General features: G+C 40.4%; 1 protein-coding gene across 1 annotated transcript in view; it reads right to left on the reverse strand.

Moving 5' to 3' along the window:
- Window positions 1-26158, reverse strand: part of KDR (kinase insert domain receptor) — a gene marked incomplete at its 3' end in the record, with an annotated part of 43084 nt that overhangs the window by 13178 nt on the left and 3748 nt on the right. Inside the window, exons 2-21 of the mRNA XM_079702936.1 lie at window positions 25489-25582; window positions 23319-23515; window positions 20242-20372; window positions 19789-19957; window positions 18728-18867; window positions 17937-18114; window positions 16429-16543; window positions 16175-16338; window positions 14143-14299; window positions 12923-13046; window positions 12295-12403; window positions 11131-11472; window positions 8957-9103; window positions 8097-8228; window positions 5703-5809; window positions 5139-5274; window positions 4677-4781; window positions 3218-3331; window positions 2555-2643; window positions 1806-1959 (exon numbers count right to left, since the gene is read on the reverse strand). Coding sequence (XP_079559062.1) covers window positions 1806-1959; window positions 2555-2643; window positions 3218-3331; window positions 4677-4781; window positions 5139-5274; window positions 5703-5809; window positions 8097-8228; window positions 8957-9103; window positions 11131-11472; window positions 12295-12403; window positions 12923-13046; window positions 14143-14299; window positions 16175-16338; window positions 16429-16543; window positions 17937-18114; window positions 18728-18867; window positions 19789-19957; window positions 20242-20372; window positions 23319-23515; window positions 25489-25582 — 2904 coding nt within the window. The remainder of the gene's footprint in view (window positions 1-1805; window positions 1960-2554; window positions 2644-3217; window positions 3332-4676; window positions 4782-5138; window positions 5275-5702; window positions 5810-8096; window positions 8229-8956; window positions 9104-11130; window positions 11473-12294; window positions 12404-12922; window positions 13047-14142; window positions 14300-16174; window positions 16339-16428; window positions 16544-17936; window positions 18115-18727; window positions 18868-19788; window positions 19958-20241; window positions 20373-23318; window positions 23516-25488; window positions 25583-26158) is intronic.

A 26158-nucleotide genomic window follows, 5' to 3' on the forward strand; every position in this document is an offset into this window, starting at 1 on the left:
AAGCAGACAGAAAATGCTTCTATCTTCTGTAAGTATGCTGAATCCTGGTATATTATTAGCCTTCATCATACCCCTTAGCAAAAATATTGGTTTTTCCATTTTAGCCAAATTGGACGAACAAATCCAGGAGGCAAAATGGAGGAAAAACTGGCATAGATAACAGGGGGGTAAAAGCAGGCTTTTACAAATTTGCTGTTTAAAGTGTTGTGTTTTTTTCATATACCCAGAGGGATAAACAATCGTTTTCATATCAAGAACTCTAAAAATAAAACAACAATATCCAGGGTCATTGAATCTTTTCTCTCCAGGCTTTGTCCTGGGACAAAGGCCAAAGGTCAAACCATAATCTACAATGGCTAACTAAAAATACCAGAAATATATATACTTCTCTCACTTTTAAACTGAGAAAGGGCTGTAAACACATTAAATCTGGCCTGTGAGGATGCTTTTTTCCTTCCAGGATATGAATGAGAGAAGACAGGAACATCAAGAGAAAGATGAATTTACGTAAATTTGTGGTATTTACTTCCGGGCAACTAGTACAAAGAAATACTAAGACATTAATGAGCATTTCAACATGATCTCTTAACTTCAGTCAGATAAGATAAGACATGGCTTCTTTCCTGAAGACAAATACCAGAGCAAATGAAAACTCAGTTGTAATAATAACCTTGTAAGTATTAAAAAGACTACAAAACTTTTTCTCAGTGACTTTCTATGTTCAGGGCTGGAGGGCTCTCCATGAATAATTAGTGAAACTCTTTCATTTTCCAGATGAAGAAATGGAGGCAAAATTCTGGGCCAATGCCCCCTCTACTCCGACCAACTCCCACAAGCCCTTGGGTTTCCAGCTCTCTGGCCACCATTTTGTGAGAGAGAGGACAGGGCAGAAGTGGCTCCACTCAGTGTGCACCCAGTTATGTGAGGTCCAGGCAACCTCCCCATGCTTTTCTAGACCAAGTTCTAGCCTCACACTGCCTGCTTGGCTTCTATGGGAAAGAAGTCAGTTTTAAGTTCTCTCTGTGGCCTCATGTCAAAGGGAACAGAAGCAGGTTTCTTCCACTGTTTCATGATTTAATTCTTCTAAGCTCATGCCTCAAGAAGACCCAAATGTCAGGAAGCCCCATCTCTACCTCCACGGAGCTGTCTCTGCTCCTTCTGAGGGAAGCAGATATACAGTGTATCCTGAAGCTGGAAGAGGTCCTGAAACTTAGGCTGGGAACACAGCTCCACTCATAAAGAGCACTAAAATATCACTGGAAGCATAAGTGGATAAAGAAAAGGGTATTGACCAAGACTCTTCTGACGAAATATGGAAGACTTGATAAGCCACTTGGGGTAGAAACAACAGATGCCTATACTGCCTTGGAGAAGGTTGGGTATGATTAACTGAAGGACTTCTGTTGTGCTGGTGAAACCGACAAGGTGGGACTGAACTGCTGTGGACAATGGGGGGGCTGATCAAACACCAGAGAGCCTCCTTTGCCCATCCGGAAGATGGCGCCGAGCCTCTCCTGCTGACAAATGTTGAACCAAGACTTGAAGAGCATTGGTTCGACTGTTGCCAACTGCTTAGCCCTCCTGGGGGACCGAGATTTCTCAGGCTAGCCATGCTCTGCCTCACCACGTAGCCTTCCGCCCCTCACTTTTGGGGAGACTGAATGAAAGCCTCCTAGAAATTTAGGTCTCTTTCAAATATTAGGTAATACTGGACTTTTCCAGGACAAAATTCATTGTAACACCCTGTCACCCTGTCTGTTCCTACAAGAGCATGCATTCGGTGCAGAGGAAGCAATGGCAGGTACCTTCCTCTTCCTCCACATCACTGAGGGATTTCTCCTCAACAAATCCGGAGCTGGCTGAGCTCTGGCTACTGGTGATGCTGTCCAAGCGGCGTTTAGGATCCACGGTGATTTCCCCAACGTATTCTTTCCCTTGCCGGAATCGTGCCCCTTTAGTCTATAAAGGAACAGATGAACAAACTCCTTGAACACCAGAAGATCTCTCCAATGTAGTTAAACTATAGAAACAATTGTACTATTAAAAGAAGATGAGAGACATCAGTTTCAGGATCATGGAATCTCTGGGCTGAAATTTTGGGCAAGTGTTCTACATAATATATTTTCTTCCATAGAGCCTGTCTCTTTTCTAGCTTAGAGATAAGGGCCTTGTTACATGTTTTACTCAGACACACTTCCAACATTAGGGCACTTTTGACACTGGGATTGACACTCTATAGGGCCACATATGGCCAGGGCAGAGACAGAATAATCCAGAGCTGTCCTTCCACCTGTCATTCCTTACCCTTAATCACACCCACCTTCCCCTCCTTGGCATCATCTATAATGGGTCAGTAGATCAGAGTCACAAAAATAAAACATGAGAAGTATGTGTCCTCCAGAAGGTAAAAGAGGAAGTTACAACAGCCAAGAGGTAACATGAAAAGATTCCTCACAATTTCTTTGCAGAATTTTACCAAAAAACGTAACCTGTACCACTCTGAGTTTTTCTCCATTTTACAATGTGACCACAGTTGAGTTAGGAAATGACATACCTTGTAGGGGACAAACTCATTTCTCTTGCTCCTTAAGTAAGTTGACAGGTTTCCAAACTTGCAGAATTCCACAATCACCATGAGTGGCCCTGCAGACAGCACAGCATACCAAGCAGAGAAAATGTATTTGTATTTTCACTCATTTCTCACCAAGTGTTTAAGATATCGAAGAGCTAGAAAATATCACAGAAGAGGCTACACCCTTTCACTGGAAACAGGATCATAGAAATCAGCTGGCTGCAATTCCCTTATATTGTAACTTTTCTTTTTCCAAAAGGCAATTCCACAGAAGATGAACCAAAATTTCAGAAGAAAATCCACCCACTTGCTTTTCAACACAATCCCTGAGATGACACCATTTTAGAGGGGACTACTCTTAAAGTCCTTTGTTTTCAAATTTGGAGGGAAGTTTACTCTTCTCCTCTGAACACCTATTACATAAGTAGCAAACTGTCTTATAATGATGTAGTATTTTTTAATTCACGTTCTAGAATAATTTACAGTGCCCATTAAACCTCCATGAAATATATTTATATATAGGAATCTGCCAAAGTTTCCTAAGTTAAGGAAACCAAGGCCATGGGAGTTGGGTGGTTTCCCTCAAATACCAGCAGAAAAGTATATGCCAAAATCCCACAGCCAGAGCCATCTATAGACACTCACCCCCTGGCTTGGTACAGGCACCAAGAAGATTGACCACGTTGAGATGGTGGCCAATATGAATGAGGATCTTGAGTTCAGACATGAGGGCTCGGTGTTCGCTGTGAGTTGCTCCTTCTACAAATACAAACAAAGAGGGAAATCATACATGAGGCATTACCTTAGGAGGATTAATGCCGCACTGTGTGCATCTGTGCAACTTTCCCTCCAGGGATAATACAACTGTAACCCAATTGACAGGCTAGCTGCATTAAAAGACAAACATAAATTATATTTTATAATTCTAAATCAAATTCTTTAAGTGCACCCAGAATGTTTGATATTTGAAGGAAGCCATTGTGAGGTCTTTTGCAAAGTGGAGAATACATCTGCAAATGAAATCATGCCCAGATTTTCTCCTTTTACAAAACTGGATTTTCACATATCAGATTTACTATGCTTCTTAGGGCCTGATTATTTCAGTGCTTCCTTGTAAGGAAGCAACACCATGTATTGCTCGTGCGTTAGGGGCTATGCTGGAGTTCCCACCAATCTGTGCCGAGCAGGAAACTTAACAAGGGCCAGCTGGCAAAGCCAGTTGGCACATGAGGCCGATGAGGCTAAGACTGTGAGTTTGATCCTGTACAGACTGGTACACTTCCCTCTAATTCACAGACGTGGTCCACACCTCAGGCCCTGATGAGCCACCTCAAAATTACATACTCCTCTGCCACAAGGGAGAAAAGGCAAAAGGAGAGAGATGCCTTCAAAATGCACAAGACCTATTGGCGAAGGGTCAGTAGCACTGTCTCCATCAATGAAAGCACATCAGAATTCTAGCAAAGAGCTTTATACGCATCACCCCCCCAAAATTAAAATGGCAAGACCAGAATTCCATTACGATTAGGCTTAACAATTGTTTATGAAACTTTTAATTTTAAAAATGTCCCCCTTAATTCTTTTTTTTCCCAGCACAACCATTCTTATTTTGCATATTGTCTTTTATATGTGAAAATCTTTTACATATTCCAATTCTAGGGAACATGCTGTTTTTTGCATGCTGCTATTTTTACTTATTACATCAAATTTCTTTTTCCGTTTCTTGATGGTCTGTAATTATCTTACTAATGCACTATAGTACACTAAGAAAACAGTTTTGATGTAACCAAGGTATTTTTTTCCTATAGCCAGACTACTAAATATAGTTGTGCAAGCTGTGATCTGTGCAAGGGCTCCCAGGCAAGGTGGGGCGGTAGGGGAGCTCAGATCCATCCCAACTTTGCCTGCCAGGCTGTGGACCCTGGCATGAGTCTATAAAAGAGGAAATTTTTATCTGGTTTGTACAAAGGCATCGTATAGTCTGGCTGCATGTTTGGCTAGTGGGCCCACCTAGCCACAGAGCCACTGATACAAGCCTTTCATCATGTTTAATGATGAGATGAAACAGATAGAGGGGTACATCACCACAGAATTTTGCTTTTACCTTTCAACATTTTGACAGCCACTGTCTTGCAGGTTGCTGTCTTGTCAATTCCAAAGGCATCTGCTTCAATCACTTGCCCGAAGGCACCACGGCCAAGAGGCTTACCTAGAGTCAACAACAAAACAGACTTGGACTATTTCACCAACAAAGCGATAGGCAAAGATTCTGACTTGACAGGGTGACCATACATCCCAGTTTATCACAGACAGTACAGTTGACCCCCTTGTCCTGGCTTAATGATTTAATACCTCCCTCTTCACCCTCTAAATGTCCGGCTTTGGGTGATTATACAGGGACCCTACTTCTAAGTGACTAAATGGACGATTACTCAAATTCAAGAGATGGGATGAATTTTCTGAACCAGGCTCCAACATTTAAATAGACTAGATTTGTCACTAGCCTAAAAGAGGAAGAGATGGCCTGGTAAACCCAACATCAAATTAATAGCACTTGAAAACACACCTAGTTTCAGCCGGTCTCTGGGGAATTCCCATTTGCTGGCATCATAAGGCAGGCGCTCACAGTGCTCATCCAGGGGGAGTTCGTCTGGATCCATGACGATGGATAAGTAGCCCGTCTTCAGTTCCCCTCCACTGGCCTGGAAAGCATTGCTCCTTCCGGTCACACACACCCTGTTGTCTGGCTGTTGTTCTCTGTGCTTGTTATTGTTGTTTATAGAAGCCCCATTCTTGGTGTCTCATTTTCTAAATGGCTCATAGTGTGTGAGAGTAGTCCTATTATAATTCTGCTCCCAGTGTCCCCTCGACCCCCAAATGAGCTCAGAATTTAATTCTTAAATCTTAATTACACTAGACAGTCCAAGCCCATTTCTTCTCTTGTTGCTTCTATCAATTAAAGCCCAGTGGTCTAGCCAAAAGCAAGTGGGTAAGAAGGTTATTGTATAGAAATAAAATTGTGCCTATTGAGCCAATAACAATGGGAAGAATCAACTCAAAGAACCCCAGTCAGCTTTCATTAATCATGAAAACCAACGTGCATGGGACGGAAGGGAAATGATTTTGTTACCCGCTTAACGGTCCGTAGAACGATGACAAGAAGTAGCCAGAAGAACATGGCAATCACTGCAGTGCCTACTAGAATAATGACTTCCAAGTTTGTCTTTTCCTGGGCACCTGGAAAGACACAAATGAATGAGCATCAACAACTGGAAACTCATACCTTTTGATATAAAATAACAAAGTTCCACACTAAAGCAAAATCTCAATCTTACCAACTCAGGAAAATCCTAGACAATGATAGTCACAAACCTATAACTTGAATGGAGTTTATAATATTCTTAATGGATAATTTAAAGTTTGCAAAACATTGCTCATGAAAACTTCCAGCAGTAAAATTCTAAAGTAATTAAAAGAGAAATATTAATGTCCTAAAAGACAAAGAGAAAGCATTTGGAAGAAAAGCAGACTTTGATGGAAAAAAACCAGATCATGTTCTATAGAGAAGAAAAGTATTCTATTTGGGGAAAATAAATGTTTGGTTTTATGCTGTTGGTCTATATTTTGATCTGTATGGAGTTTGCGGAAGGACTGTTTAAGAAAACTAGTAGGGAAATAAATGGAGTCCTTTGGCCAGAGAGCTATTGGTGACTAGGCACCTACGAGATGTTCATCACTTTAGATATGTCATGTCACTCAGTCTTCTCAATAACTCTCAGTTTTCAGATGGAGAAGCAAGCTCAGAGAGGTTAAGCTACTTCATCAAGGGCACACAGCAAGTTGATGGAATGGTCAAGAGTTAAACAAGGTCTGTCCAACACTGGCTAACATTTCACTACCCCATCCTTGTGTGGCAGGAGCCTCAGTGAGGAAAGAGAAAGAGCTGAGGTGAGTGCCTCAGGTGTGGCCTGGCAGTATGAGTTTAAACATACTCAGGAAAGGAAAGAGAAGAGAAAAAGCTGGAGGTCAGCAAGGAAAGCTGCAGATGTTCAGGACTCCAGAGGACAGCTCTGAGTGGGGAAAATTAAGCCCAGAGGAGGCTTTCAACCAAGAGTGATTAGCACAGTGGTGATAAGGAAGCAATTATCACTTAGGGTCTCCCATTGGATGAGTGCAGTGTGAATCAAACTGGGCCACAAGCTGTGAGAGTGGCTCAGTCAGCCTCAAGAAGACAGAAAGACAAGTAATTAATTAGTTAGCAAAATAAGAGTTATAGTTGAGAGACAAGCACCAAGTATGCTTGGAAGTAGATTTTGTTTCTCTGGTGGTCTTACTGAAGGAATTCTCTATTTATACATAGAGATTTAAAAGTCTGTTTGTTCATAGTAAAAAGTTCAAAGATTCAACTGTCTATATAAGTTGGTGCATTAATATTCCCATATGAACATTTGGGAAAGTAGCAGGAGCATTAAATATTTACCTCTTCCTTTCTTAATATTCTCTTCTGGTGAGAAGTAAATACAATCTCTGTGCCAAGGTTACCTAGTTAGGCCTCTTGGTAACCAGGTGCAGACAGCTAACAGAGCTGAGGCAAAGCATGGGAGAGAACTGGAAGTCTCCCTTAGGATTTTGCCTAAAACATGTAGCACTTTGAAAGTGACAAAACCACCATGCCACTTGAAATCTTTATTTGCAATTGCAGTTTACAAAATGGTAATAAGCCTATAGATTTGAAAAGAAGTCAAGGTACTGAGATGTAATACTTGGCAACATAGATTTGACAGACTAAAGGGACTAAAATCTAGTCTTTGAGAGACAAATTAGGATGAGTGCCTAGACATCCATCAGTTCCTCCATCTATCACCACCCCTCTCTTTTCCCCTTGCATACCATTCCTTCACCCACATAATACAGTTTCATTGTCCCCTGATGGGTTATTTTTAAAAAGACATAGGAATAAACTTTTGAAGATAAAATATTCTGTCACAAATTCACCTTTCCCATCTGAGAAAATGCCAGATTTCACATCATTCCTGCATACACATTTAGATAAGACCCCCAAATTTTCCATTTCAGAGAAGCAATGGTCTATTGTTTGCAAATGAATCTTAATTATCTTTAGTCGAATAAAAACTATGAACCTTTGTGACTTTGTGATCTAGATAGCACCGACTTTCATGACTAGGCAGCAATTCTACCTAATAAATATAGAGGCATAATTTTCATAACAAGTTAATTAAGCCATTCATATGAAGAAAGAATCAGGGAAAGGAGGACATTCCACCCGCCTCGCTAAGAATTTTTCCACAGTGAGAACTGCGGGGATAGAAATGTGATGAGAGCAGAATTAAAATAACATTAATTACTTTTTCTGGTTAAAATAACATATACTTACAGTAGAAAACATACAAAGTACAAAGAATATTAAAACCACCCATAACCCTCCTGCCCAAAGTATATGAGTATATATAAGATACAAGCTAATTTTTAAAAACCACCTGATTGTCTATGAATTCCCACTGACCTTCCACTATGAAAAACGCCTCCACTTTTGCACACCCGAGAACACTGCATGCCTGGCAGGTGTACAGGCCTTCATCCTCCTTCCTCACCCTGCGGATAGTTAGGTTCCGGTTCCCATCTTTTAGCACGATGCCTGAGAAAGGGGGAAAATGATGGTTTTTATTTATGATGTGGTCTGGTAGAGTTTTTCAGGACAAAAATATTTTTAATGTAAATGTTTCCCTTTATCTTGGGCTATTATCTAACTCTAAAAAGAGTCATACAGGGTCAACTGCTGTCTCAGCACCCCTGGCTTCCATGAGAATTCAGCAGGCTCTGAATACTCGGGTTCCGAGTCTATGAGATGAGCCAGACCATGGACAGTAATATTGCTTTCTGTTCTACCTAAAACAAATCAAGAAACCATATGAATTTTATACTGTATGACACTTCTATGTGGAATCTAAAAAATAAAACAAACTAGTGAATATAACAAAAAAGAAACAGACTCACAGATATAGAGAACAAACTAGTGGTGACCAGTGGGGAGAGGGGACAGGGGAGAGGGAGGCAAGATAGGGGTAGGGGATTAAGAGGTGCAAACTACTATGTATAAAATAAATAAGCTACAAGGATATATTGTACAGCACAGGGGATACAGTCAATATTTTATAACTATAAATGGAGAATAATCTTTAAAAATTGAGACTCACTATCTGTCCACCTGCAATTTAAATAATATTGTACATAGATATACCTTAATAAAAATAAATAAATAAATGAGTAAATAAATAATTTTTTTAAGAAAGAAATAATATAGATTTTAGTTAATATCTCTAGGAAGATTTTGCAGCCAAAAAGAGACCAACATGCTCTATTCACCTGAATCTTCCACAAGCGTCTCATTATCTTTAAACCACGTAATCTGTGGAGGGGGATTCCCGGACGCTGTGCAGGAAACTTCGATGGTTTCACCAATACTTGTTGTCTGGTTCTCCAGGTTTCCTGTGATCGTGGGTGCCATGCGCTCTATGCACACGCACACACACAAAAAAAATCATAGGACATTTAGTTGTAAGTTTTGAAGTGGTTTTCATATCAGTAAACTATTAAACCATTTAGTAAACTGTTAATTTACTAAGCGGAAAATACACAGAGGTTGATAACTGGAGCATTGTTCATGGCGTAAAGTTAAATGAAACAAGTCAGTCAGTTCAGACAGATTACTGCATCTCTTTGAACATTCATATTAGTGATTCAAGCTGGTAATCACATCACAAAATAAAAGTTGTCACCCTTGACTTCCCTCCAAATAAATAAATAAATTCTAGCCAGTGACACACAAGAAGTCTGCCATGTTTCTCTTGGAAAGTACATGACTTCAGTGTAATTCAACAAAGAATGCCTTATACTTATTTGGTACTTTTTACAAAACTCACTTGTCCTGTTTCTGTTTTTCACTATCAACCCTATGGTGGGCAGTATTAGCCTTATTTTGCAGATGAAAGGGGTTAAACAACTTATCCCAGTCCCTATAACTAAGTAAACATCTGAACTCAGCATTTCCACTAAAACACAGACAAAACAATGATACCCTAAGGAAAGTCAAAGATTTAAAAAAAATGAAGCCCATAGGTACTCATTTAAATGTACAGGACAACTTTAGATTTAACCTTTCCTACAAATCATCAAAGTGCTGTGGAAATATCTTGTCCAAACCAACTGAACATCGAAAAGAATCCTGCTGAAAGAATCCACTTCAACATTTAGCAAAATTAGATTAACTCAATGGTGAACTACGCTGGGGCTTAAGCAAATGGACTCTAGTCTATTTCCAAGAATAATTTTTGGAAAACAACTTGGGAGTCCTTAGAGAGCAAACCAGCTCCTTGTGAGCATGTATTTCCTGGGCATGGCAAAGCCAGGAACCTCCTTCACATCTCTTTCTGAATTTTTTTCATTAGCTTGAAACCAGACCAGTCACCAAGATGAACAGAAAAACCATGATCATATATGGGGTGTGATTTGAAGGGCCTTGGGATGACTTCACTCGAAAACATCTCTTCTTCTGACACCAGAGTCTCAACACTAGCAAAATCTGTCCTAGTGCCTGTTCGAAAATACCTCTTAAAATATGTCAAGGCCTTTGAAAATATTATTCCTCTAAAACTTTGGTATAAATTAGTTTATCTGGGCAGTTCCCCCTTCCCGACAGTTAAAAAAAAACAAACAAACAGAACACATGCATCCTAGAAACTAGGAAGGGACACTAGGGAGAGGAGAAAATGGAAGGAGATAGCACAGAGAAACTCCCCAAATTTGACTGATTTCCCCAGAGACAGAGCCATGTCTGCACGGATTTTGTGCAAGGCATGGGGTTAGAGGAGGTGTAGAGAGTGACTTGGTGTGGCATTTACAAAGCTTTCTGCACACTAAAATGCTCATTTCATTGACCGTGAGCTGTACCACAGAGGTACAGGCACTGAGTGCAGCATCCCTCCCAGAGGCTCTCACAGGTCTTAAACAACCCCACCACTACACTCTTCACGCAGCAGATGTCTTATCAAGCATGCAGTATGTGCCATTATGTTCTATGCCTGGAGCTCAGCAAGCAGTAGAACAGAAACAACCCCTGTGCTCATGGACACAGAGACCTCACTGTACTCCACAGCCCAGCAGTTGTCTGTGTTCTCACTCTGTCCACCACTATGAACTTCCGGCACCCTCCTAGCTCATGGTAGGCATTCACAAATACGTGTCTATCTAAATAACTGAATGGCCAAGAATGAGGCAGAAACTTCCCTGGTTTAGGGGAATCCCTTGTAGATAGTTGTGAGTGACCCCACCATCAGGGTTGGAAAGAATGGGTCTATTTTCTCTTTTTAATACATCACTTCACCATGATTAGCTTCCTTCTGACTTGAGGACTTTCCGCAAGATAAGTGCTCACTGGTCTACTTCATAAGCTGCTAGAGGACAATCTTCACACAGCCCCTGAAAGCATTACATTTACGGCATCCCAACTGCTTCTGGATGGTCCAGAGTTACCTCCCTACCTAGGACTGTAAGCTGCCTGGCCACGCAATGTCTTTTCTTGGTCTTCCTGTCCTGAGCAAAGCAGATGTAGTCTCCTTGGTCCTGCAGGGATGCATTCTGCAGCTCCATGATCAAAATGTCATTTGTGCTATTAGAGATCATCGTGGCATTCATTCTCCAAAGAGCATCCAAGTTCTTGCAGACAGGCGTGGGCAGCTCTCCCACGTGGATGGGCAGAGCCTGTGGGCCAAGTTTGTACCACGTGAGGTTCTCAAACATAGTTCTGTCCGCGGAGCACCACAGAGACACGCTCTCCTGCTCGGTGGGCTGGGTGCCGGGTTGCAAAGTGATTTCAGGACCCCCTGAAATGTAAAACCCACGCTTAGAAGACAGTGATTTAACTTGGGCAGCACACTATTGCTTCCTTGTTGCCTTCAGTCTGTGATAGAGCAACAAGAGAAGTGAAGCTCTGGCATTCCCAGATGGAATACAAGGAGACAACCAAACTGGACAATTCCAGATTCAAAATGTATTATTTTGCCAAAATACATTATTTGGAAATGTAAATGAATTCCTCAGATATATATGAAATCTCCACTTTGAGCTCTAAGCACGGTTTTTAAGATTTAACCCCCCTCCCCAATTCAAAGCAGATAATTATAACTTGGGATTTAAAAAAGTAATTCCTCATTAATATATAACACTCACTGACAGGAAAGCTATGTTTATTACAGTGAATTAGCTAAAACTGAAATATTTTATTCCATCCAGTCAGCTAAAGCTGAGCCATAAAATTAAGATGAACAAAGTCGGTGGTATTGGGAAGGCACTGCTCCAATGTCATTACAATTGCCTCCCCAAAACCCAACCTTGTCAGCTGTTCAATAGCAAGTGCACAAACGTTGGCTGAGCCTCGCTAAGCCAAGCACTGTGCTGCACTCTGATGACAAAGACAAAAATATCACGCAGGACCTGAGCTTCAAAAGCACGTGTGAACCCACGCTCCCTCTCCTGTGAAGTCAGATGTACTGACTTCACGTGAGCCCAGGAGCTACCTGAGGAACTCTCCTTTATGAACAAAAGCCTCAATTAGCCATCCAACTCCCCTTCCTAAAGCCACGCCACTCATGGGAATGGCCAGGACAACAGAGTATCAGACAGCCCAGCCCCTGGAGAGCACTTACTGGTCACGTGGAAGGAGATAACCCTCTCTCCTCTCCCAGCTTTGTTCACTGCTTCACATTTGTACAAAGCAGATACATTGGCTGCTTGGATAACAAGGGTACTTACAGTCTGAAAAAAACAAATCCCAGGCCATAAACAATGGAGGCTGTGTTTATGCACGTGCATTCAGACTAAAATTCAGCATCCCCACCACTGCTGCGACCTGCCTACTCCATTCAGACTTGAGCACTGACCATGCTCAAATCTGTGCAATTATAATTATGCTGGTGCAGCTCACACATCATGCAAAACGAGCTTTGGAAACCATGGAATAAAGAATGTGTTTTAATACAACATTACATACGTTTTCTCATTTTCATGTTTATAAAATCAGAATTACCATACATCCCATGTACAGAGTTAATGGCATATGTGTTTTATTTTTCTCTGATACAGTAACAAGTCAATGGTGTTTCTAAAAGTTAATGGTGTTTTCAAACTGACTTAACATGCTAGTATTTTATCATCCAATTTATTTGATGATCAATCGCCAATATTCCTCACACATTGATATTATTTTACCCTGCTTTCACTCCATCCTTCCATAAAAGAGAGACAGATTTTCAAATTAAAGAACTTCAAACTCACTTTGTTTTTTCCTTCAATTAGGGCAAATTGATTTTTGTTGACTTCAATTTTGTTTCCCCCCTGGAAGTTCTCCACGTTTCTCCATTCTTTACAGGTATGTGGGTTTGTCGTTAAGGCAGCTTGGCTAAAAGAAAGAGGTAATAGATGATATCATGACTTAATTTTTCTTTAATTCATATCAGTAGCAAGGAAAGGAGTCAGACTTTGGTTATTACGTTCTTCGAAATAACTTCCAACGCACGCTACCATGTTACAAGACTTGGCGCCAATTAAAAATAGGCCTCGGCAATGAAGGAAAAGGTTCTAGGTAGATTCATTCAGGATACAGGAGGGAAGCAGCTATTCTGGGAACAAACCTCCATTCATAAATTGGATCGACAAGACAATTCAAGTTAATTTAGTTCAAAGGAAGGCAAGGAAACTAAGAAGCCATTGGGCTTCTTAATCTCCCTGGGACTGTGGCCTTTGTGTAGGAAATGGTCAGCATCTGAGGAAGAAACTAATAGAGGCCATCTCAAAAACAACAACAGGAAGTGAACTGCTTAGGGTGGTGGTGGGTGACTTGTTTTTTTTCCTAAGGATGTCTGGACTTGTGTTAGGACCTGATAAGCCGGGCCTGAGGCTCCGAGGTCTACCGCTCCCTTGCATCCATCAGCACTTCCTCTGAGATGTACCTTCTCACAGATAAGGAGACTGTGGTATTCACTGGTTGATTGGCATAAGGAGAAAAACCGAAGACTGGCAATTAACAAAGTGAGCAAAGAAACTGCATTCAGAGAGATGGACATCAGGGCCAACCTGAAGAGAGAGCTAGCTAATCTCAAAGCGGGATACCCCAAGGAACGACATCTCCTAAAGACGTAAGCACAGAGAAAGACGGAAGGAGATTAAGAGTACCACTTGAGGGATAACCTTCTTAGAGATAGTCTTCTTGGCTTAGAATGGTGTCATATCATAGCTTGGCTATGTCCATCGACAGAGGAATAGATAAAGAAGATGCGGTACATATATACAGTGGAATACTACGCTGCCATATAAAGAATGAAATAATGCCATTTGCAGCAACATGGGTGGACCTAGAGGTTATCATACTAAGTGAGCCAGACAAAAACAAATACTGTTATGATACCACTTACATGTGGAATCTAAAAATAAAACAAATGAATAAATATTTTTTTAAATGCAAAAGAGCAGGAAAAAAAGGGTGTGGCCCTACTCACGTGGGCTGGTAGGTACACTCTGTTTCCAGCTGCCAGTACCAGTGGATGTGACTGGGGGGAGGAACGGCATAGACCGTGCACGTCAGCGTTTGGGAGGTGCCATACTGGTAAGAGTCCACGGGAGAGATCAGAGATTTCTCACCAATCTGGGGTGGGACTGGAGATGGGAAAGACAGCTTTTGAATTGCTAATCAGCTTTGAGGAATGGAAAGTAGAAGTTTTCAGCAATTAAAACCTGTGTTTTTCCAAGCATAGAATTTTTGCCCTCATTTGCTTTTTCCAAGAACATCTAGATTTGGAAACAGGACACCTGACTTCTAGTGATACTCATGATAACAATAATAATAAACTAGTAAGTTGAGTGACTTTGTACCGGTCTCACCACCGTGTGCCTCACCTTTTTCTCATCTACATTACAGAGATAGTTCTCCTCATCCTCCCAATTTCACAAGATCAGACAAGGCTCCAGGAAGAAAATAGTTGTGAATAATACAGTAAGTACATGTATTATGTACTGAGCATTGTTCTAAGTGCTTTACATCAATTAATTCATTTAATCCTCACAGCCACTGTTATTGTCCTCCACTTTACACATGGGAAAAATTAAAAAGTGAAATGACTTGCCCAAGGTCACCCACCATGCCTGCTTCGCCATCTCTCCCTCCTTCTTCCCCTTTCTTGTTTTCTTCCCTTCCTCCCTCCATTCCTTCCCTGTCTTTTCCTCCTTCTCTCCCTTTTTTCTCTCTTTCTTTTTTTGGCTCCAAAGTCATTAACGTGAAACTATCTTCTCATCACTACCAACCTAAAGCCTCAGATTATACTTTCAAACCTTGACTTCTTTTTTTATCTTTGTTTTATAGAGCAGGGTAAATGCTAGGGTGAATCAAATGTTTAGTGACTTCCTGCATGAATGAGATAGAGTTATTCACTGTCCATTTTTACATCTTTATTTCTTGTTCCTTTCCTTCTCCCCACCCTACTTTTCAGCTTCCCAGCTTCTCTATACTCCCCAAACTCCTACACCCAAGTAGCTCCTAAGTGACATTTCTGGAACCTGTTATCTTTAAAATACTCCCCGAAGCTGATGTCCCAGCAAAGAAACGAAGCCAAGCTCAGCAGACATACAGAGCTTAGCAGGATATACAGGGAAGCACCTTAATGTCACATGAGAAGATCCTGAAGTTTTAATCTGCCATGACAGTAGAAAGCACAAAGAATTACAACAGAGAGGCATTTCCCAACCTGTGTTTGGAGCAAGATAGTAATGGATGTATGGGGGAGGGGTGCTCTGGTCAAATAAGTTTGTTAAACCTTGGCTACTCTATGTCTCCCACCCACCACTGGAGAATGGCAGTATACTATGTCCATCAACTTAGCATCTCCCACATTTACTTGACCATGATGCCCTTTTCCTCCCCACCCAGAGTCCTTATTGTAAATAAGTATCTTCCAGTTTGGAAAAATAAAATTCAAATCATTCTTAAATCAAAAACTTAATATCTCCCCCTTTACAGCCTCAGAGTCAGATCCCAGACTCCTGTTGAAAAAAAAATTAAAACACTTCCAACCAGCCAACAGTGTCCACCTGCAAAAGCCTTCTGCATTGGAATCTGCCTATGCATCACTGATACATCAACTCCCAAATCAAACTAGAAGCTTCCACAAAATTCAATAAGAGTCTTAAACATTTGCATGCCAGGAGCACAATTCAAAGGTACTGCAACTGGAACCTGATGACTGTCCCTGTGGGCACTCTTATGTCACAGCATTTAGCCATCGGCTGAACCATCTGCTTTAGGCTCAAGTCCGACCACCAACTGCTTCATTCGCATGGCCTCTTAAGCAAACGTGTCCAGAGCATACTGCCCCACACCTCACTTCAGTCGCACTGTCCTGGATCATTTTTATACACCAGAGCTACTCATGATGTAAGTGAGGCAGAGACACCAAAGGAATGGTGGCCTGGCTGTTCTGGAGGACATAATCATACTCTTTATAATAGACAAAGAAAAGGAAAACTGAATGGACTCACCATTCACAACCAGAGATACCACGTGGCTCTGTTTCTCCTTTGAAATGGGATTGGTAAGGATGACAGTGTAATTTCCTGTATCTTTTTCACTCACTTCCATAATAGTCAGTACGTGCCCCACTTTAATTGTGTGATTGGACTCAATGGGTCTTCCATTTTTATACCTGTGGGGAAAAACAAATCCCAGAAATGGGTCCAATCTAAGGATTTGCTTTCACGTGGAACAAGGCTTTGCATTTATTTCCAGTCGTTACCATTTTATTTCTGGAGGAGGGTAACCAAGGCACTTCACAGGGACTCTGACACGGTCTCCCACGGTGGCTTCCACCAAAGATTCCATGCCACTACCAAAAGCAACAAAAGGTTTTTCTGGAAGAAAATAAAAATCATTTTTCTCATAAATGGCAACTTCTTGTAAATGGCCATTTGGTTTAGTTTTTCATGTCAAGTGAAGAGTCAAAGACCTTGGGGGTCTGAGTCACTGCTGTTCAGAGAGTCCCCATCTCACCCTTCTACAGGTCCCACTCCAGGTTGTCCCTCACCTGTGGTCTCTGCGTTAGCTTTTCTCTCACCCCCCAGTCTGCTCCACAAGTCTACCGAGCACTCAAATCTCACTCAACTCAAGCATTTGCTTCTCTGTGAAGCTTTCCCTACGTCTCTTCTGCTCCCACGACACCCTATACATACCTCCCAGGTGCCCCAGGACTCAGTCCTCAGACCTCTTCTCTTTACCAACACCTTCCTATTGTCAATTACACATTCCTCCTAAATCTATATCTCCTGCCCCTGACTTCCCTGGGTTCTAGGTTAATATATTAAAGTCTCCACTTGGATATTTAGTGGACATCTCCAAATGAAGCCACCTAACCCTGCGTCCCCAAATCCTACTCCTCTTCCTATCTTCCCTATCTCAGTTGAGAAAACTACTGTTCACTCAGTTGCTCACGCTAAAAACGCAAAGGTCATCTTCCATTCTTTTTCTCTTATATCCCACAGCCAGGGAATTGATAGGCAAACCCTATTGGCTCTATCTTCAAAAATACATCCAGAATCAGGTCACTTCTGACCACCTCCACTTCTACCACCTTGTCTAAGCCACCCACCATCTCTCACCTGGGTGACTGCAATTAGCCTTCTAACTAGTCTTTCTACTTCTGCCCTTACTTCCCTAAAGTATTTCACATTAAAATAACCCGCATAGTGATCCTATAAAAACATAAGCCAGAGCATGTGTCTCTCTGCTCAAAACCCTTCTATGCATTCCCATATTATAAAATCCAAACCCTTATGAAGGCCTATAAGTTGGATGCCATAAAAATTATCTTCTAAACTGAGACATTTATGTGAGTGAAAAAGAATAAATGGGAAATTAAGTTATTTTCTCAAAGCCCCACAGAAAGTAACTAAATACAGGTTTCCCCAATTGCAAGGCCCATGCTTACTCAGGGAAGCCTCTCAGCCTTGCGATCAAATGAAAATTTAAAAATGATCTTAGATAATAACCCTCTGCTTATTATGGTGATAATAATAGCAACAACAAGTAATATGTAGTGAGCCCTTACTACATCAGCTCATCTCATCTTTAAAGTTGGGATTTGATCCCAAGCTACGCTCTTGACCTCAAGGTCAAGTGCCCTTCCTAGCAAGAGCTCTTCTGAACGAGCAAAATAGGAATCACTAGCTGACCTTTATTTAACTAACTTTATTTAAATCATCTCACTTTTCAAGGCAGAGCATAATTCCAAAGGAAATCTTAGCTTACCATGGACCCTGATGAATGTGCTGTTCCTCTTGGTCATGAGCCCACTGGAAGCGGCACAGGTGTACCACCCTTGGTCACTCCGGGTTACACCATCTATAGTCAAGGTGCTCAAAAACTTCTTCATCTCACTCCCAGACTGGGTTTTCAGGTCCCGGTTTACAAGTTTCTTATGCTGATGCTGAAAAAGAGTTTTAGTGAACTTCCAAAGTCCAGAATAACATTCCCTGGTAGCTTCTAGATACCCACAGAAGTCTTGGCCTTTGGTGAACACTATTTAATGCTAATAATAGATACTTCTGAACTTTTATCATCATGCTGATGACAAATACATGTGGTTTCAGGAGAAATAAATAGAATCAACCGAATCAGGCATTTTAAAACCTCACATAGTGGGAATGAGATCAATATAAACTGCAGAAACACAAGGAAATATGACCACTGTTTAAGGAGAAGTGTGTCTCATGCCACCTCTTGAAAAGAAATTCCCTTAAAGGGAAAACAGATCAAGGACTTTGGAGAACAGAGGAATAATGCAACCTAGAAAGACATAATCCCCTAAAGAAAACTAATCTTCACAGCCTGGACAGAGTTCTTGGTTTTGCATCTTTTTTTTCCATCGGTGCTGTATGTCCTACAGTTCTCTTAAAATGTGTGTGTGTGTGTGTATGTTAGTGTAAGTTAAGGCCCTTACATTTTATCTGGCCAAAGAGGTCCCTATCTTTCTCAAGCAAACTTCGTTGGAGCTTATTATCAAAGTATTTGGAGGTCCGGCTTTGAATTGTTAGTGTTACCTTCAAAGAAGGGTATTCCCAGTTGAAGTCAATCCCCACATTTAGTTCAGTTCTTGCCGTACAATTTAAGACAAGCTTCTCTCCAACGGACAGCTCAACTCCGTGAGGGGGGCTCAGAACCACATCATAAATCTTGTACCCTGGAGCAAGTAAATTGGAAAAACAGAAAGTGAGAGGGAAACCAAAATCTATAACTTGGCACACATTTTTTCAGACATGATGCAACTTCAAAATGTGTCACATCATTTTTCCCCAAATGATGAGGGCCTCCCCAAACCTTGGTTAGCTCCCAGGAAAATGGTCTACAGAGATTCACAAAGCAGCCCTAAAGGGATCTCAAAGATGTTGTAGCCCAGTGGATAGAAAAGCAGTAAAATCTGAGAAGTCAATAGTCAATGGGGCCAGCTTTAATAAGTTACCAAACTTTCCATAAAATACGTATAATTAAAATTTGGGGCTTCCCTGGTGGCGCAGTGGTTGAGGATCTGCCTGCCGATGCAGGGGACACGGGTTCGAGCCCTGGTCTGGGAAGATCCCACATGCCACGGAGCAACTAGGCCTGTGAGCCACAACTACTGAGCCTGCGCATCTGGAGCCTGTACTATGCAAAAAGAGAGGCCACGATAGTGAGGCCCACGCACTGTGATGAAGAGTGGCCCCCACTTGCCGCAACTAGAGAAAGCCCTCGCACAGAAATGAAAACCCAACACAGCCATAAATAAATAAATAAATAAATAAATAAATAAAGACCACATATTAAAAAATAAATAAAATAATTTAAAAAAAAGATTTGATGCCAAGCAATGCTCTGAACATTGAATTTTCCAAAAAATACGTTCCCATAACAGAACTCTTATTCATCCTTGGTCTTGGTAAGGAAGGAGAAAAACTTCAGTTGCACATAGGTTTACTGGGTAGAGAAGAGCAGATGTAATGAACTGCTTAACAACAAATCTTGAAATAATATATTTCTCAATATCTCTTGTCCTCCAGAATCTTAATATAAGAAGCTAATCTTTATTGTCTGATATTAATGACACAGAAAGGAATTGTCCTCTTACCTACAACCACAACTATGTACATAATAGATTGGTAACTTTCATCATTAATTTTTGCTTCACAGAAGACCATGCCAGCATAGCTGATCATGTAGCTGGGAATAGTGAAGCCTTTCTTGCTGTCCCAGGAAATTCTGTTACCATCAGGAACAAACCTCTTTTCTGGATACCTCTGGGTAGAAAAAGAAGTATCAAATAGTTAATCAAGTGCTATCCAAAAGTAAAAACCATGAACAATAAAGAATTCATCTTATTTTAAGAATACAAATTGCTTTTATTTATTGTCATTTTGACCCTTCCTAAAGTTTCCTTTAAAACTCATTGTTGACTTAATGTTATACAATGCATGTAATATATATATTTATAATATATATAATGTTATAAACAGGCTACCCATCTTAATACTAGCTTAAAATTATGAAAGGGTAAGAGATGAAGAAAGAAGATGTAACTTACTGCACAAAGTGACACATTGAGGTTTGAAATGGTCCCCAGACATGGAATCACCACAGTTTTGTTTTTGTTCTCAGTGATGTACACAACTCCATGTTGGTCGCTGACAGAAGCAATAAACGGAGATCTGTAATCTAGAAGAAAATGTAATTCCACTAGTTAATGGCATTTATTAGAAAAGTGGGTCATCTTCCAGGTTCATAAACTCTAACCAGAGAAGTAAACTATTGGGAAAGACATTTCACACTAGGCAAAGGAATCCAGAGGTAGGTCTGCTGGTAAATATCTGCCTCCAAGGTTATGCTACAGGAGGGGGGGGAGTATGTGTGAAAAATCTGGAAGAAAACTCCCAGAATGAGACTGGCTCCTTTTGCACTGATGATCAACAAGTAGAGTGTACTTTATAGGTTCCACATTTAAGCAGATTGATCATTACAGTTTTTTCAAAGTGAGGGAGCATACGTCTTCATTTTCATATACATTTTCATATGCACTATACATCTTTCATGTACATAAATTTTAAAGTAAATTTAAAGTTAAACCTGTATAGTTTACCTACTGAGTTTTTTGATGTTAAAAAATTCATGTTCTCTTTCTTAAGGCAAATAGTGTAACTGTCATGAAAATAGTTAATGGCTCCCAAAGATTCTTTAAAGTAAAGAAATAACTAACCATTTTTAATTCAATAATTCAAGACAAAGTTTCATGTGAGTATTTTAAGATTGTGAAGACTAGATATATATATATATATATATATATATATATATAGATTATATAATAATGTTGAATAGTTAAACTGTTTATGTTTACTGATTAATTGCATTTAGTTTTTAAGATTCAGCAATCATTAATATCTTCAATGACAAAAGCCTGAAAAGCCACCATGGCAAAGACTGAGAAAAAACCAAAAGAGATTTTAATGCCGTTCAAACATTGTTCGTATGATGTTAACACGCTGCTGGGAAACGACTCCTTTTCCCAGAGATAGAGTTGATGGGTGTGAAGCCATGCTTGAAATCTCAGAGAGATAATGGTTCATGCCACTCTCCCCAACACACTTGACCAAGCATTTTCAGAGCTCTTCAGGATGGTTGGTTCAAGTAAAGAAAGAGTTAATTAAACCAAAGGGGAGAAAAGCAGCTAATTCCCTGCAACAGCAGAAGTTTGATTTCCCTCCCAGCTGGAAAGCACAGAAAGGCAGCCAATCCAGCCACCACATGCCATAGCCATTATCTTACGAGACCAAGACCCACTTCCCGGCTCTATCCATTGCTGGAGGGAATGAGGTCAGAAGACTAAGGAAGTAAGGTGGGGACCAGAGGGGATATTAAAGGACCATCCATAGGGAATACTTCAATGTTTTCTTTTCCACTGTTAAACTTCATGACAAAAATCTTGGACAACTCACCTCCTAGAACACCAGGCTTAGACAGGAAGCAGAATTTGATGGTATACTCAAAGACAGGCAGTGTACAAATAAACAGTGCTGGAGATTGCTACTGCTTAATATTACCTACCTTTCATCTGCATGCTATGAAATATTACATAGCTTGCTTACAGAGCAAGTTTTTGGAAGCTAAATTAACCCCTTGACGTAAGACTAAAGCTATTCAGTAAATCAATTCTATTTCAGTATCCCAAAAAGAGGAAATAAACAAAAGAAACCCAAACAACCACCCATCCTCTCAAAATAAAATATTTACTGTAACTCATGAAATGAATTTTCACATGTCTCCAGGTTTCCTGACTTGGGGAGAAGGAAATAACGAGATATTATGGGAGAGGTTCATCTTGTAGTATTTCCAGACAGCCTGAAAGCAGGAAATCCTTGCAATCTTCTGAGAAAGCCTGATCTCCCAAGACTGCCAGATCAAAAGGAGCCAGAAATTCTCGAAGATCTGAGCCTTGTCTCTTTCAACTTCTGCAGAGGGGAGGAGGAGAGCACAAAATTCTACCTTGGATTGTGCTTACCCTGGGCAAAAGTAATTCTCAAATACTGTGCAATCCAGGAGTGACATACGTTATTTTGAGGTGGTCCCCATTCTTCCCTTGCACTGACCACATTGCACTATTGAAATGCAAATGGAGATATGCAAGTGTGTCTCCCAAAGCTGATGAAATTCCTGTTCTGTAAAAGATGCTTCTGGAAAAAGTCTAAGCCATCTTCACCTGCTTCAAATTCTCTGGGATGTACAGAGGTATGTAAATGTATAAATAAAATGTCTAAAAAGCTTATCTTTACCGAAAAGAAAAATACTTAGTATATCTAAGCAAAATACTTCACTATAGACTTATACCCACCCAAGTTATATGATTCATATCTCATTAGTTAAGTCAGGTTTTCTTAAGTTAGCATAAGATTTTTGAAACACGAAGGAAAGAACAATTCAGATTATAAATGCTAAATACATGTGACATGGAGTTTACCCTACATGGATGTTAAGTTGGCCTCCACAGTGTAAATCCCAAATTGCAAACTATAGAAAGATGGAGCATGTCATCCAAGATCTCAGACCACACAAGCAAAGGAAAGAAACACTGTCCTCAAAAGGCCTTTTGAGACGGTGACTTTATTTGCACAAGCATATGGAAATTGTTTTTTATAAAGTGTAAGTGGGAAAAGAAAAGTTCCTATGAACAAAAAAAGCTCCAGAGCCCTTGGCTGATTCCCTGTGCATTCTCGGGGAAATCTCCGAATCTGCTGTAGATAACCTATCTCTCCACAGAAACCTCTCCATAATTCTCCCCTGAATCTTCCTTTTCGAGGATTTCAGGGTTTTTTTTCTCAAACATCAGAAGACTTCTTATAAATCTCCATTGCCAACTGTGAACACAGATTTCCCTTAGAAACAAAGATCAGAACCAAACTATTGGGCAATAGAGATGTAGCAAGGCCCAAGCTGCAGAACAAATCACTGAGTCTTGTACCAAGAGGAGGCCTTGGGAGAGAAGAATTTTGTAGATTCCTGTTGGCAGAGAGCCTTTAGAGTGAGCGCTTGTTGTCCGGATTCTTCTTTGCACTTATTGTGTTTTGTAACTGGTAAATTAACTTGGGAAGTGAATTCCATTTAACCACTTACCTTGAACATACACATAGACGACAGAGGCCATGTCAGTGTCCCGGTAGAAGCACTTGTAGGCTCCAGTATCATTTCCGATCACTTTTGGAATGGTGAGCATCTTACAGAAGACGCTGTCACTGCAATCCGTCACCTCCACTCTTTTCTCAGAGCCGCTCTGATTGTTGGGCCAGAGCCAGTCCAAGTCCCTCTGACCCCTGAAAAATTCATTCCAAGCAAGTATTCAAGTGAAATGCCTATGAGGCTATTTCTAAGAAAATAGAAAGTTTAGTTCTCAAACTTATACAAACTCCTCAACAGACAGATTCATAGCCTTCTACCAACAATGACAGATTATACAGACAAATGACAGAAAGCCAGAATCTCAGCTTCAGAAATCACTTATAAGGACTCCCGAGTTTTCTATTACTTATTTCATTCAACCAACAAATATTTATTAAGCATGTGCTATGTGTCAAATGTTGTTGAAGACTGGGAATACAGCAGTGAACAAATCAGATAAAAATCAATGTCTTCATGGAACTTCAGTCTAGTTGGAGGAGACAGGCAGTAAAAAAGTAAGTAAACTTCAATAAAGCTGAAACTTTTAAAAAGTAAGTAAAATATATTGTATAAAAGGTGGTGATAAATACTATGAAGAAAGTCTAGAAGATGCAAAGAAACAAGTGAAGAGTTCTATAGGGAGGGGGATTGGTGAAGTGGGCCTTATAGATATCAGGAGGAACAGAGTTTCAGGCAGAGAGAACAGCCAGTGTCAAGGCCCTGGGGTGGGTGCCTATCTGGAGTATTCGGGGAATGGCAAGGAAGCCAGAGTAGCTAGAGAAGAATGGGCAGTCAGGAGAGTAAGAGGTGAGGTTAGGAAGGAAGGGGATGCAACTGTCTAAGGGCCTTGTAGGACCTTGGAAGGATGGCATTAAAGCACAGATTACTTTCATTGCAGCATTTCTCTACAAAGCCCCAAGGAAGACAGTCAACATCAAGAAGAATGTAACATCACTGACCCTTCTTTAAAGAACTTGAAATTTCCACGAAGTTGCAGCTACATTAATGAAGTTACTTTTAACACACTCCATTGTTTTTCTGGGGACATAAGAGGAGTATATATAGAATCTTGGGGAATTTTAAATAACCTTTGTTGTTAAGGGTGGGTAAGAGGAAAATCTTAATCTGTTAAGGGTGGGTAAGAGGAAAAAAATGCATCTTGAAGTAGCAAAGCTAGGCAAACAGCACCTGTTACTATGTTTTTTCCCAAGGGTTGGGTATTGGTGCCCTACCCTTGATAAGGCAACTAGGGTATCCTTTACACTCGGCAAGCTAAAACAAATCTGTGTCACTGTGCTGAACACTTGGCATTCATCAAGCAGAAACAATGGCAACAAGCTCCCCAAGGTTCTTTGTGGACCATCAGCACTCTTCTCAGGGGGCAAGATCACCTCTACCCACCATTTCTGCCAAAAACACACCGGTCCCAAGAAGCCTCTGGCTCTGTCATGCATAATCACTACATTAAACCCTAAAGTCTTCTACTTTTCTTCCTGAGGTAGGGGGCTGGAAAGCAAAATTTAGAAGCCTCCTCATCTTGTCAAAGAGGCCTATTTTCCCCAGTTAGCAAAAATCAAGAGCATGACTTCTTGCTAGCTGGTGAAAGAGACATGCCAGAACCTCAAGCCAGAGCATGACATGCACTCAGCAATATTAATGACTGAATATAAAATTGCTACTACAGTCAGAATTTTACCATAAAATAAAGTTCTTGAAAAGCGCTAAACAGATGTCTAAGAGCCATTCTGAGTGTAACAAATATGTCCCCAAACTTCTTTAACTCTAAAGATTTCATTTATTCATTCAATATTTATTGAATGTGTATTACATAATATATGCTAGGTGCTGTACTCATTATTAGGGTGTGTGTGTGTGTGTGTGTGTGTGTGTGTGTGTATGTGTGTGTGTGTTGGCAGAGGGTAGTAGGGAAAAAATGTCAGCAAAATTGTACAGAATTTTCCAGAGAAGACCTTCCTCATGTTTTCATTATTACATTAGCTCTTAGAAACCTCACTACTTATACACAATTATGATGACTCTATTATAATTCTGCTGTATGGAAATTATTTTTTCTTTAATAAACAATGATATTTGACACAGGAAATCTGAATCTAAAATGTATCCTTACCTGCAAGTAATTTGAAGCGTTGTGTTAGCCATAATTGTAAGTATATCTTTTTTTATGCTGAGTCTGGGTGGATCAAGAGAAACACTAGACAAACCTAGAAACAAATTAAATAAATGAATATAATTGCCACTCAGACCCAATAGGAAACACCTTCCATAAACAATGCACACTCTATACTTTAAAAGGCCTCTTCAGCAATTCATTGTGTAAAACTTGTGAATTTACTTTTCACCATTCCCAGTAAAAGTTCACAAGCTGTGTCATAACAGGAAGAATGGGCAGATGGTCATAAACCAACACAACAGTTCTGCAATTCATTGAGCGAGGGTGGAGTTCCTGTTTTCCTGCATTGCCAACTTCAAGGTCTTACAAAAGGATATGGGACATTGAAACCAAATGAACCTTCATCTGATGATCTCACTCCCCTGGGAAAGGACCCACTGACATTTCTTATAAAACATAGGATGCACACATTCGACTAAATTGCTGATTAATGAATACTACTTAGAGAGATTTCTATATAGTTCATCCATGTACTTTGAGGGCGGTGGGAATGTCCATGACATTGTCTCATTTTCCTTTATCAATTTTCTAGTGCACTTCCTCTGGTAACTGAACTGCCAAGGTTGAAAGACTGTACATTAAAACTAGATGAGAGGAATTGAGGAAA

The sequence above is a fragment of the Hyperoodon ampullatus genome, assembly GCF_949752795.1.
Source record: "Hyperoodon ampullatus genome assembly, chromosome: 1".
NCBI lineage: Eukaryota > Metazoa > Chordata > Mammalia > Artiodactyla > Ziphiidae > Hyperoodon > Hyperoodon ampullatus.